Raw genomic sequence first — 14,317 nt, forward strand, 5'->3', positions numbered from 1 at the left:
TCGGACGATCTGTTTTTACCATTAAACACGGTTTAACAATAAAGTTTGCTTCATTTAGCTGGACTGTAAACTATAATGGTACTCCGATTAATACAATAGAAAACATACGCCTGTCAATCGCGTTTCACACCTTTACACCTGCTAGCCCCCATAAGTTAAGGAAGTCTATTCTCATTAAATAACTAAGGTACGAGTCCACACTTTACTTCACTAACATAAATAAAACAACAAACAATATGATGCATTTCAGCGCACTGTGGTGGGACGCTAGGATTTTTATTTCACCGTAAACAGAGCAATATTAATGTAACCATGCACATGTAATTAATAATACAAAATACTAGTACATTATATAAACACAACTTAACTATGCTTCCCTCGCCGCCCAGGAAAAACCATAGATAAAAATTTCACAGTATTTTATGTAAAAAACTATGGAAATCTGTATCCGCAGCATTAATTTGCGAGGTAAACAAAAATGAATGGCGGATTCATTCTCACAAACCTATTTATTATTAAACATTAAACTTTAAAATAAACTTGACTTGCTCGGTTAGAGCGTGCGCTAGAAACTGACCACCAGAACTTTCAGAAAACTACTCAAACATGTCATTTTCGACTCTCTTATTTCATTGGCTATCACTAAGTGTGCAGTAACAAGCTTCAGACTTGAGTTGTTTTATTGCCTCCTCGGAGAGGGTGAGAAACTACAAAAGTTACAACATTTATAAGTACATGTACAGACATCAACATGACAATCCACATTTCACATTATGCCAAATTTTAGAAAATTCGAGCGTGACTCATGTACATAATGTAAGCTGTAAAATCTAACAATCATAACATGTCAAAATTACTACTAAAAGGTTCTGGTAAGTTATCGAGACAGCAAATTATAAAATATATGCAATAAAATCATGTTAGAGAAATAATGAGATAGTCCAATCTATGTTTTACTTAATGCCAACGTCCTGCCAATACACAAATCTCTATTTCTGCTGTAAATATGATGTGACATGTAAAAATAACTGATGCACTTAAAATGTAACGTTATTATTCGACACTATAATCAATGCAAAGACATGACACTTACAGTTTATAGCGAGCGCAGCGTTGCGGCGCGAAGCGCCGCTCGCGTAGCGAGCTCCATAGACAACGTGTACGAACGGAGGAAATTCGAGTTGAAATCTGCACATTGTTCAAAGAAAATTTTGTGGACCCGCGTGAAAACGTTCTACTATCCCAGTGATCCTTTGCGGTGCATAGCAACTTGGCGGAACAGGAAGCGTTTCTAAGGAAAATTCTTACCTGTAAATCGCATACATCATTTTCATTTAACAATAAAGAATCCTTTTAAAAACATTAAAGTAAACAACACATATGCTTACGTAAAAAACTGTACCTATGACGTCATTTCCTTCCCCGAATTTGTCCGACAATTTACGAAAACTGTCGAGCGCAAAAAGTTAATTATGACGTCACAGTGATCTGGCGTTTTATATTCCCGCGATACATTTAGAGGTGGATCAAGCATCTGTACTGAATGTAACGTGTAGGAAGTACACAGTAGGGAGTCACCGTTAATACTGATACTGCGCTCACTATTAACGGCGACTCTTTGGCTGATTAGTTTTGTTTTAATGATTTTTTTTGCTCAGTAAATACACATGCAAGTTCCATGCTAAATTTATTGTCATATTGATCCAATCATTGTATACGTTAGGTAGGTGACAAAAACTTATTAAAAAAGAAAAGTCTAATCATTATTAGATCTACGTGTAGCCACGTCATTTTGTAATGAATTAAAATAAAAATAAAAATTAAACTGTTAAAATATCTACATGTATTTGTTATAGTTGCATATGTGGTCAAACTTTCAATAATATTGGATATCACACACTAAAAAAAGGGGGAGGGAACATGTCTATAACGTATAGCGTACAAAAATTAAAAAGATTAAAAACAAAATTGATGTCACAGAGGAAAACTTAAACACCGGTAACAACAAGGAACAAAATGAGAAATAACAGACATGCGCGGATCCAGAAAATTTTTCCAGGGAGGGGGGGGTCCGAAGGATAATTGTGTTTGCCAGGGGGGTCCGAGGCATATTTTCACGATAATTTTACTATGTAAATTTAATAAATTTTCATTTTTCCAGGGGGGGTCGGGACCCCCCGACCCCCCCTCTAGATCCGCGCATGACAGACACACAATTTATTGATTTTAATGATCATTATTAAAAGGTAAAGAAGAGATAAAAAAATTAAAAAAAAACCGGCTTTGTGTTTATCAAAATATTTTAATAAGTCTGTTTGACATTTTATTAATGCTCAGTGGTAGTTTTTTGTTTAAGTGTATAAACCTAGGAAGGGACCATTGGAATAAAAGTTTGATATCTTCCGGTTCCTTGCGGTGGTAAAATTTTCGAGACAAAGCCAAAGTTTTTTGGTTTGGTTAAGTCCACGGGTTGCATTTAACAATGATGACAGATGTGTGACTCCTTCTGCGCTCGCCCCAACGGTCACACCGTAAAACATATTAGCGAGCGCAGCTCGCCGGCGCGCAGCGAGCTCTACCGGCAAGGCGTGTGTGAATAGAAAATTCGGACTATTTGCACATTCATTCAACGGATTTTTTTGGCGTCAGTAAATCGGACCAGTAATGCCTTGTTTTTATCGTCCCAGTAGTTCCCTGTAATTATGGTTTCCCATTTCACACTCTCACGAGAACAAGATAAAAGACTACGTTCATGCATTGAAACAACGCCAATTTCCGGAGTTATCGTCCTTTCGAGTGACGTCAGAATGGATTTCTAACACATTGATCCGACAGAATTTTTCGGAGTCAGTAAATTTCGACCCACAATGCAATTCCTCAATGTCGGCCGATCTCACTAGACTGGATACCATCTCGCGAGAATCAAAGTAAAACTTTTGAGAAACAGATAAATTGTGTAATTTCCAGAACATCATGCTTTTTAAGTAAACCAAACAGTATTTTTCGCGTAGTTTTTTCTAGTGTGTTTTCAAAGAGACAGACTACACTTGACTGACGTGAACTTTGACGTCACAATAAGGGGAAACTATTCCAAGTAGTTATTGTAAATCTGCTGAAATATAAATACCAAAATCTTCTCAAAATCTTGCAGAGCTAACGAATCGGGACATTTCTTCAGAGATAGGAAACAGCTGTAACTTGCTCTCATTTGGATGAATGCTCACAATTATTTTAATTACTATATTTACGGTAATTTCCAGGAACGTTTTTTAAATGGGGCGTGGCAACATCATTCAAAAAGTCTTCATAAGCAAAAAGAAAAATAAAATTCTCAAAATCAGGAAAATTCTAATCGGGGTGGGGAATGGGGAGTGCGTGGTATGCCTTTAGCTCTTTAGCTGCTCAAAAGTGTCTTTATTTTCACTACTATTTACGATAATACATGCTCCCGGGGGATCCATTTTCCTTATGTGATCAACAAATTTTTTTTATACGTAAATTTGATTTTTTTTTAAACGAGGGAGGGGGGAATCTGTGATGAGTCAATTTTTATTTGTAAGTTTAATAAAAATGTCTGGTGCAAGAAAAGAGGAAATAAACTGCAATGTACATTATGTTAAAATCTTTATTATTCAACAACATTTTATCTGAGATAAATTCTATATTGGCGTGCGACCAGTATATAAACAATCTGATTAAAATCAGATCTTTGATCTGTTCCGACAAATTCTGATGTCGCTACACTTTGGTTAGCGACTATCAGAATTTCGGAGCGTTACAAAGATCTGATTTTAATCAGATTGGTATATAAATAAATAAAAAATCTTATGAATTATGAATAATGAAAATGTACTGGAAAAATATATAGGTATATTTATTTTATTTTGCATTCAAATTCATTTACTTTGCGTCACTACTTTTATTTTTATTGATTTATCATAATTCATTTTGATCACCTGCTGCGCTCGCCCCAACGGTCGCACCGTAAAACATATTAAACATCCAAGCCGTGTTCAGTTGATAAACAGAAAACCATGATGTGTGGCGCGAAGCCTTTCTCGTTATAAAAGTATCCCTCCGGATTTTAGATAAACCCAAACAATCTCAAACCGCATAAAATTGGAAAATTATCAAAACAAGTAACAACACACTAAGTACTGAGTATACAAATGCTAATAACTATACGAAACGTAACTTCCGTTTCTATGCAAACAAATACGTTTTCATATCGTTAGGACAACTATTTCTCGCTATACTATCGTAACGCGAGAAATTTCTATTATGTATAACAATATTTCAGTTTTGTGAATAATTAAAATGTCCTTTGTACAACTGAGGGGCAGACTCATCCAAAAAATCTTGACAAGCAAAAAAAAAAAAAAACAAACAAGAGGCCCATGGGCCACATCGCTCACCTGAACAGCAGTTCCTTGTGACATTCTATTTCGTAGCATATGCTTTTTTTCTTCTATTTTTAAACATTGAACCCTTTATGGGGCCCCAGTATTGGTCCGAGGTTTATAGTTGGCTTTAACAACATAAATAGTTACATTGGAATGAAAATGTGTAGCACTGTGGCGGGACCGCACGTACAAAGCCTGAAAAAATGAACGTAGAAGAGTTCCACATCAAGAGGAATAACTCTCAGACTGTACGGAACAACATCAAAAAAGATATCTTTTGGTTCCACTACATTAGAGTTTACACAATATGAAGATCCTTGCATAGTAATCTCACAAATTGTAGCATTATAGTTCTCGAGAAAAACTTTTAAAAACATTTTCAATATATCTTTCTAAGTTAAACTTTGAACCCATCTTGGGGCCCCAGTATTAGTCCAGTGCTAAAGCTTTATTTATTTGGAATCTACATTATTTAAGGATGCTTGCATAGTAATCTCACAAGCTGAAGCATTATAGTTCCCTAGAAAAAGATTTTTAAACATTTTCCCTCTTTATTTCTATGCTAAACTTTGAACACCTCTTGGGGCCCAGTATTAAATCGAGGGTCACGGCTTTTATAATTTCGAATCTACACTATTTGAGAATGCTTACGTTGTTATCTGACAAATTGAAGCATTGTAGTTCTTGAAAAGAAGATTTTAAAACATTTTCCATTTATACTTCTACATTTAACTTTTAATCCAGCTTGGGTCCTCAGTATTAGTCCAGGGGTCACTATTTTAAAACTATCAAACCTACATTATCCAAGGTGTTATGCAAGGTAGTAATCTAAAAAATTTAGGCATTGTAATTCTTGAGAAGAAGATATTTAACATGTTACCTTTATATTTCTATAATAAACTTTGACCCCCTTTTGGGGCCCCAACATCGGTCCGGGGGTCATGATTTTACCAATTAAGAATCTACATAAGCCAGGGATGCATGCATAGTAATTCCACAAACTATAACATTGTAGTTCTTGAGAAGAACATTTTTAAACGTTTCCTTTATATTTTTTTAAATGTTTAAATTTTGAACCCCCCTTGGTGCCCCATTATTTGTCCGGGAGTCACGATTTTTCAAATTAGAATTTACATTATTTAAGGATGTACATGTATCATGATGTATGCATAGTAATATCCCAAACTGTTGCATTATAGTTCTTAAGAAGATTTTAAAACATTTTCCTATATATGTTAAAATTTAAACCCCTCCTGGGGCCCCACTTTTTGTCCGGGGGTTACGATTTATACAATTTAGAATCTTCACTATATATACAACCTATTGTGTAAATATTTGCATTTTTGGTGCAATAGTTATTGAGAAGAACATTTTTAAACATTTTTCCTATGTAGCTCTATGTTAAATTTTGAACCCCGCCTGGGGCTCAAGTTTTGGTCCGAGGGTCACGATTTCTACAATTTAGAATCTTCACTATACATATCAAAGGCCGGAACGCCCACAAATGCCTCGGGCTGACATTTTCTTTAAGACAGGTATCATTAATTGAAATTTCTGTACCTATAATCGTATATCAATTAATATCAGAATAAAAATATTTTGTGTAACTAAATTCGTACATATTATAGTATTTTTTGCCAAGCAGACAACATACAAATACACATAAAACATGGGTTCATCAACAAGAGTGCACAATAGCCCTCGCCGTGCACCGGGACACATCCGTCCTCGACCAGGGAGCCCGCGGAGATCAGTGCAGGTGTCACTACAGTATCAAATTTTACTTATTTTTATATTCTTACCAAAGATGCACAACTTTACATACAGATTAAAAATTCAAAACGAACTTCTGGAAAAAAAATCCTCTTGACATATTTTTAAACAACGCTTCATTTACAATTTTCTAGCAAAATACACACGTGCATCCAGCAAGGCGTGAGACTTTGTTTACCTCCAAGTTACACATGTGTTTGAAAATCAAGCCCGGGCCTTTACCCCCCCCCCCCCGCCGGAAACAACACGCATCAAAAATTCAGATGACCTCGCATTATTACAAAACTGGGATAGTTAGACCTCTTACTCATTGTTTTTCATCTTATAAAAAAATCAGCTCCTGTTGCGTGCGGAAACGCCCCGAATTCAAAGGAAAAATCGGGAATTATTTTGCCTCAGCCATGTCAGTGAAATACTGTTATGACACCTGCACGCGCTGTCTGAGTTAGGTCGTACGTACAATAAGTCCATAAATACCACAAAATGCAACTATATTTTTATATGCAATTTTAACATCACCATGTGACTGTATACTCAGTACATTTCCTTATAAAATACGTAGTGATGCATTTGTAATACAATGAATCATAACTCATCATGGTTACAAAAATCGAAGAAATTTCAAAGTTCATAATATAAATAAATTATTGCCTTTTTGCTTTAAACACTCTTTGAACAAACTTTACGGGTTCATCATTTGTATACGAGGGTAACACATAAACAGTGTTTCCCTAATTATAATAAAACATACTTGTTTTTAAATTGAATTCCCGTGTAAAACAAGATTATCTATGGTATGGTTGTTTACAAATAAATCCACACCACGTGCGTTGATCTGCCGTATCTATAATGCTCAACCAAACTAGCTGCAATCTTGCAACAAAATCACAAGATCAATTTATCGCTTATAATCATTTTGGAGACCGTGCCCGATAAATAATAATTTTATATATTAATTTTTATTTTTATCGGGCACGGTATCCAAATAAAATGTAAGCGATGGTCTAAAATAATATTTAGTGAATTTTTACACCTTATCGTATTCATCCGTCATTCTTATTTAAACAACCTTTTATACTTATACAATGAGTTGTCAATAATCAGGGAGACACAGTTGGGTTTTTTGGTGCAAAATTTACTTGAATAAATGGAACAAAAGTCAATAAAACATTTTTCCTATGTATTTGTATGTTAAACTTTGAACCCCGCCTGGGGGCCCAATTTTGGTCCGGGGGTCACGATTTTTACAATTTAGAATCTTCACTATTTATACAAGCTTTTGTGTTAATATTGGCATTTCTGGTGTAGTGGTTCTTGAGAAGAAGATTTTTTGAACATTTTCCTATGTATTTGTATGTTAAACTTTGAACCCCGCCTGAGGCCCAAGTTTTGGTCCGGGGGTCACGATTTTTACAATTTAGAATTTTAACTATATATACAAGCTTTTATGTAAAAATTGGCATTTCTGGTGCAGTGGTTCTTGAGAAGAAGATTTTTAAAGACACGCATCCTATACTCACTGTTTCGCAATTATCTCCTTTTTGAAAAGGGCTTTACCCTTTATTTTAACAATTTATAATCCCCTTTCCATAAGGATGCTTTGTACCAAATTTGGTTAAATTTGGCCCAGTGGTTTTTGAGAAGAAGTCGAAAATGTGAAAAGTTTACAGACGGACGGACAGACAGACGGACGGACGGACGGACGGACGGACGACGGACAACAGGTGAGCAGAAAAGCTCACTTGACCCTTCGGTTCAGGTGAGCTAAAAAAGGTGGGGAAAATGCAATTTCCCAAAATCTTCGAAATCCTAATCCGTGAGGGGGAGGGGGGGGGGGCTGGTGTAGTTCATCTATAACTTCGATTTCTCTCATTTTCCATTTTCCATTCTCATTTTTTTACATACTCCCAAAAAGTGTGGGGAGGGGGGGGGGGCTACTCCATGATAATTCAATTTTTACTATGTAAATTTAAGAAAACTATTTGCTGGGCGAAAAATTGGGAACCCCCCCCCTAACCCCCCCAACCCCCCAGATGCTATGTGCCTGCCATACTACTCCTAAAGATTATGATTTGAACAAATTTGAATCTACACTATCTGAAGTTGCTTTTACTAAAGTTACAGCTTTTCTAGACATATGTTTGTTTAGAAAAAGATTCAAAGATATTTTTTTATATATTCCTATTTAAAAATTTGTCTCCCCCTTGTGCACCATCCTACCCCCCTGGAATTATGATTTGAATAAACTTGAAATCTCACTACCTGACCATGCTTCCAAACAAGTTTCAACTTTTCTGCCCAAATGGTTCTTGAGAAAAAGATTTTCACAACCTTGAGTCTACACTACCTGAGGGTGCTTCCATTTAAGTTTCAGCTTTCCTGGCCAAATGGTTTTTGAGAAGAAGATTTTTAAAAATTTACTCTATATATTCCCATGTAAAAATTCACATCCCCCAATTATGGTACCACCCTACCATCGGGAGTCATGATTTTCACAACCTTGAGTCTACACTACCTGAGAGTGCTTCCATTTAAGTTTCAGCTTTCCTGGCCAAATGGTTTTTTATAAGAAGATTTTTAAAGATTTACTCTATATATTCTTAGGTAAAAATTAAACCCCCATTGTGGCCCAACCCTACTCCCGAGGGTCATGATTTTCACAACCTTGAATTAAAGCTAGCTAAGGATGCTGTCCACATAAGTTTCAACTTCCCTTGCTAAATTGTCCTTCAGAAGTAGATTTATACAGATTTACTTTATATATTCATATGTAAAAGTCAACCCCCCCTTTTTTGGCCCCACACTACTCCCGAGGGTCATGATTTTTACAACTCTGATTCTACATTACCAGAGGATGCTTCCACACAAGTTTCAGCTTTCTTGACTGATTGCTTTTCGAGAAGAAGAAGAAGAAGAAGAAGAAGAAGAAGAAGAAGAAGAAGAAGAAGAAGAAGAAGAGCTTTCAGCTCAGGTGAGCTAAAAATAAATAAAGCCTAAAACTTTTACCAAATCGGGGGTGGGAGAGGGGAGTTTTGTCGATTATTTTTTAATCTTCAAATTGAACTATAAGTCAACTTTAGTATTATTATTACACTGACCCAATATTACACTGACCCAAGAAGAAGAAAGGCCATTTTCCTTAATAAATTGTTTTTAATACGTTAGGATTTGGAAAAAATGACAAAATAGTGTTGATCAGCTGACGAAATGTGAAAGGGGGGGGGTGCTGACTGTTTAATTGATACCTCGAATCAATCAAAATGGTTTTACTCAAATTATAACTATTTGTATTATTGATTGAGAGAACGACGCTCCTTCAACCTTTACAGAACCTTTTTACTCATACAAAGACAATTAAAACAGCCAGTACTTACACGTACATTTAAAGGATTAATTTATCAAATCAATATCCGGATGATTGATAATAGGAAACCACATTTCAAATTTTACGAGCAATATCCTTCTTGCAAATTTGAGGGCATGTTATTGGGATTTTTTAAAGTGAAAACTATAATTTGCAATTAAGGAAGATGATATCTTGTAAAAGTGTGGTTTGGTAAACAGGATATTTTTTACTAATACCTTTTAAAACGGGTTAAGTCATAGAAAAGTCATAGCTTTTAAAATCGTTAAAAGCATACATGCTTGTCCACAGATTGAGAAGATTAAAGGCGGGAGCCTATATATTGACTATAGATGTCGGTATAGGATTGGGGGTGCAGATCCCTCTCCATGCAATATTCATACCTATTAAATTCCGATGGTAAATTTACCAAGAATAGGCCTCGGAACACTATAATCCTTAGGAAAAACCCCTGTCACACCGGAGCTACGTCCTCACGGCGATCCCGCAGCGTCCTTCAATATATAATGTAAAACGCCAAGGTAAACGCAGTAAAGTCCCCTACGGCGCCGTAACAACGCAACGGCATCTTTTTCCGTCGCGGTGGGATCGCCTTTAACATTTTAGAACGCCATGCGACGGCGCGCACTTTGAACATGCACAAAGTACGCGCCGTGGCTCTGCGTTCTGATAAACACGCCGTAAAAGCGTAGTGAGGTCACTGGGACAGCACCGTAAGATCTCCAACAGCGCCACGAGAGCTCTGTCGGCGCGCTCAGGGAACGCAGCTTATCGCAGTGTAGACGCAGTGATAAGTCATTTGCGCTTGCACGGAGACCTCACGGAGTCCTTTGGGATCTCACTGCGTCTCTATCGCGCTCTCACTGCGCATCCACAGCGTTTGAACAAGTTGTTTTTCATTTGGCTGCGTTCACACAGCGACCCCAAAGAGCTGTTGCTGCGTTCATCGCGCTCTCGTGACGTTTCTTCTGCGTTCATACCGCGCTCCAACGGCGTTTCTAGTGCGTTGTCATTAAGACCACGAAAAATCGAACAATGGCTGTTGTACAATAGCAAGTGATGTAAAAATTATCAAACTGGATATAGATGACTAAGTAAAAAGTAGCATTTGCTAATATTTCAAGACCTATCAATGGACGTAGATGGAATTCATCCCATTTGGTTCTGATGTATTCACATCTTTTCTATGTTTTCTAACAACTAATAACGGATCTTTTTTGTAGACCTGACTGCTAAGAGTCCTTCACATATAGGTTGGAAGTAGTTATGTTTCAATTACAATGTACCTTTTCATAAAATCAAAACATTTATTTACTAGTTTTAAATTCTTGTTTGTTTCCCACACAACTGTACATATTAATATTAACCTAACAAGAAGTAAAGAAGAATATATATATATATATATCGATTAATCCGTTGACTCAGTAATTAAAACATTCAACAAAATCAGACAAACAAAATGTATGAAGGAAACAACGTTTAATATAAATTGATTGCATGTAAACATTGAAAATTGTCATTAGCTAAACATCAAATGATGAAATGTGTAAAAGACTTGAACACTTTCGACGTGAGATTTCAAGAAAACCATTAATGTTGGTGCGGTGTTAGATACTCAAACTAAAGATATAAAAAACTACAGATATCACAAACTACAGATATCAACAGCTACAGATATCACAAACTACAGATATCACAAAGACAACACATTGCGTCATCAGAACTGTTCATCAGATTAAAAAAGGCTAAAAAAAATAAAATACTTGGTAAAACAAAAAAAAAACAACAAACAAACAAAAAACAAACAAACAAAAAAAAAATACATAAAAAAACCCATCTCATTCAACTACAGTAAGTACCCTGCAAAGAAAAAAATGAAGAAATATTATATGATCGTGTCCTGTCAGGTACAAAGTTAGATGATTGCAAATCAAAGTCTGTACATGACAATCAATTTTCATTTATAAATTTTGTTGGCCAGGACTTTGTGTATTTAGTCCGCTCACGCTGTTTGGGGGGAGTCTTCAGTGTGTGCAGTCGCTCCGTATTCTCGCCGATTTTCAGCACCAGTTTCCGGGTTTGGCATTCTGTGATACGGGCGTCTTGACCTTTGATGTCTTCTATACATGACCGTAACCATGGCTACGGTTGCCAAGATAACCAAGGTGATCACTATGGCAATGGCTGCAGTGGAACCGGAAGAGAGACCGTCTTCGTTCCCTTGGGAGTCGCCCCCGCGGTCTGCTTCTTCCGCGGAATTGGGCTGGTTCGCCAGAGTCAAGTCGGTCCAAGTCTCCCCGCCCGTGCTGATCATGTATTCCTCGGAAATTCCAGAATCCACATAGGCGTCTCCTGGCAAATCCATAAATGGCGGACGTCTGACGGGAGGAAGTCCTTTGTCGGAGAAGGCGTTAGCTTTCACACAGTAGTTGATTTCACAGGAGTTTTCTATCGTCGCTAAGTGCATGCTGTACCCAGTCGGGCAACCCCGCGGCCAGTTATTCGACGCTTTAAGGTAAGAGGAGAGAGAGTGCAACGTATCTGGATTTTTAAACGACGTATCCTGATGAACGGCGAGTGGATTTCCGGTCATACAACTGAACAAACCAGCGAAAGGTACGGAGTAGCGAAACCCTAGCTCATAGTCATCACTGACACAGACCTGCATACCGAGACCGAGTTTCAGGGGGTAGAAATAGAGGGGACACCCGCGGGACTGGGTCAGCGGATTATCGATCTTGTTTGTATATATCCCGCCAAACTGGAATCCAGATTGCTGATCCACGTGACCTTGCGCAACGCACCAGAATGACTGATATTTGGCGCTCCCGTAGACATTGTAATTGTCACAGCAGTGTCTCAGTCCCAAAAATCCACAATGATGACATCTTCTCCGGCTTTCGGTGGCGGATCTTGTGCCTTCGTTCAGTAGAACGCTCTCATAGCCGCTCGGACACGACTGAGCTCCAGTGAGAGGATTTTTCTGGACAAGTCCGTTGCAGAGATTCTGACTGAGTTGCCCCGACTGTTTGCATTGCTGATAAACTCCCCCGAACGTGTAGTTGGTTTCCGGACTTTCGCATGTACCGTCGTCCACATTCGCAATAAAACTAAAGTTGGGCGAGTCCAGATTGGTACACCCTCTGTAGATGTTGAATTTATAATACTCCTCCACCGCACTCTTTACGGTTTGAACCAAAGGAAACAGGATTGAAGGCGGGAGTTCCGGAAGTGTCTGAGCGGAAATCAGCTCGTAGATAGGGTATCCAGACTTGTCTACCGCTACCAGGTCTCCGCTCAGACCAGAGGCCCACTGATTCAGCGTGAAGTTGTTCGGTTGGAAAACCGGTCCACCGATCGCGTTGATTACCGAGTGTGTTCGATTCCCTAGATACTGGTCGATGACTTCAGTAGACGTGCTGTGTTTGTACTCGGCACCGACGTTAAACACGCTCATAAACGAGGCACTGGCCGCGGCCACGACTTGTCGGCGATCCATACTGTAACTGTTACTGAACGTCGTCTTAATCTGGTCAAGCTGAGAGATGATGGCACCCGCTTGCACATCGGAAATGACGTGAGTTCCGTAGTCCCGCACTAACAGTTGACTCTGGTATCGGGCCATGTTGGTTTTGTTAGTTTGTATGTAGTAAGCGATGTTTCGGAGTCGGTCTCTGAACGCCGGGTTGAGGGGGGTGTCGGGCTGTAGGAGGGCGGAGTAGCGAGCGTACCGCGCCTGTACCCGCGTCGTCACGGACCTGTCCATTATTTGGTGTTTACGCACGCTCTCCGACTCGTGAGAATATTTCCCGCTGATTCCAAAGGATCCAAGGTGTAGTCCGGCCTCCACATTGATGGAAGAGGAAGTAGTTGATGTAAAGTTGTTCCAGTGCTGGAACAGTTCTCCGAATACCTCTAACTTACTGGATTTGAGGGGGACCGTGAAGACTCCATCAGGAATCAGGTACCGACCGTCGTCCGTCGTCCGACACTCCGAGTAGTTGTACTGGACCAGCATCCCAGCGTCCTTATTCTGGAGATTGTCCCAGCCGAGGCCGGGAAGCACCTCAAAACGGGCCACATTCCCGCCCATTTTAAACGCGCACCACTTTGAGTCCCCGGGGGTGAAAGGATTCACGGGGGGTGGGGGTTTTGGTTTTCCATCCACTTCGGTTCCGCTTGTTATTCCTATGGTCACCAAAACTAGGAGCAGTACACGACCGCCTAACATGATTGCGACTTTCGATATGGTGTAAGTTAATAAACTAAGCCGGAAGAATTACAGGTCTGTGTCACGGGGAAACCCTCTTGTACTGGTGCGCGTGATTCACATTTGTTTTGGATGGCTGAAAAACCTGGGTCACGAGTCGTCGAAAAGCAGGAAATATATCTTCTTTTACAGTGCTTATATCATTAAAATTCTTATATATCATTATCCTTTATTATTATCAAGAGTTCACTAACAGTAATTGGATAAATTTGATAGTATTAAGGGTTTAATGTTAGTGAAACTATTTTTAGATCTGCCTACATTATTTTGTCAATTTTCAAAAAATCACCACAAAACGAAAGTTGGTCTTCTTGATTTTTAAAAAAATATAAACGATAACTTTCTAAAACAATCATATACTCAAGAATACTAGCATTTTCTTTTTACTATTATATTTTTATATTTTACCTGTGATTAAATGAAATGTACTTTGTAAGAGAGATCAAGTTTCAAAAATAAAAACTACATTTGATCTATTTAATATCCTCTTGTATCATAAAGCGAGCA

The 14,317-nt window shown here is 38.2% G+C and overlaps 1 protein-coding gene across 1 annotated transcript; it reads right to left on the minus strand.

Moving 5' to 3' along the window:
• Positions 1-11,002: 11,002 nt before the first annotated feature.
• LOC105330020 (macrophage-expressed gene 1 protein) lies at positions 11,003-13,856 on the minus strand. Its single transcript, XM_011431564.4, has one exon. The coding sequence runs from the start codon at positions 13,769-13,771 to the stop codon at positions 11,543-11,545; it is 2,229 nt and encodes a 742-aa protein (XP_011429866.3). The 5' UTR covers positions 13,772-13,856; the 3' UTR covers positions 11,003-11,542.
• Positions 13,857-14,317: the final 461 nt, after the last annotated feature.

The sequence above is a fragment of the Magallana gigas genome, chromosome 4, assembly GCF_963853765.1.
Source record: "Magallana gigas chromosome 4, xbMagGiga1.1, whole genome shotgun sequence".
Taxonomy (NCBI): domain Eukaryota; kingdom Metazoa; phylum Mollusca; class Bivalvia; order Ostreida; family Ostreidae; genus Magallana; species Magallana gigas.

Coding starts and splice junctions, on each gene's coding strand:
- LOC105330020 (XM_011431564.4), bottom strand. CDS start 13,771: ATGTTAGGCGGTCGTGTACTGCTCCTAGTTTTGGTGACCATAGGAATA.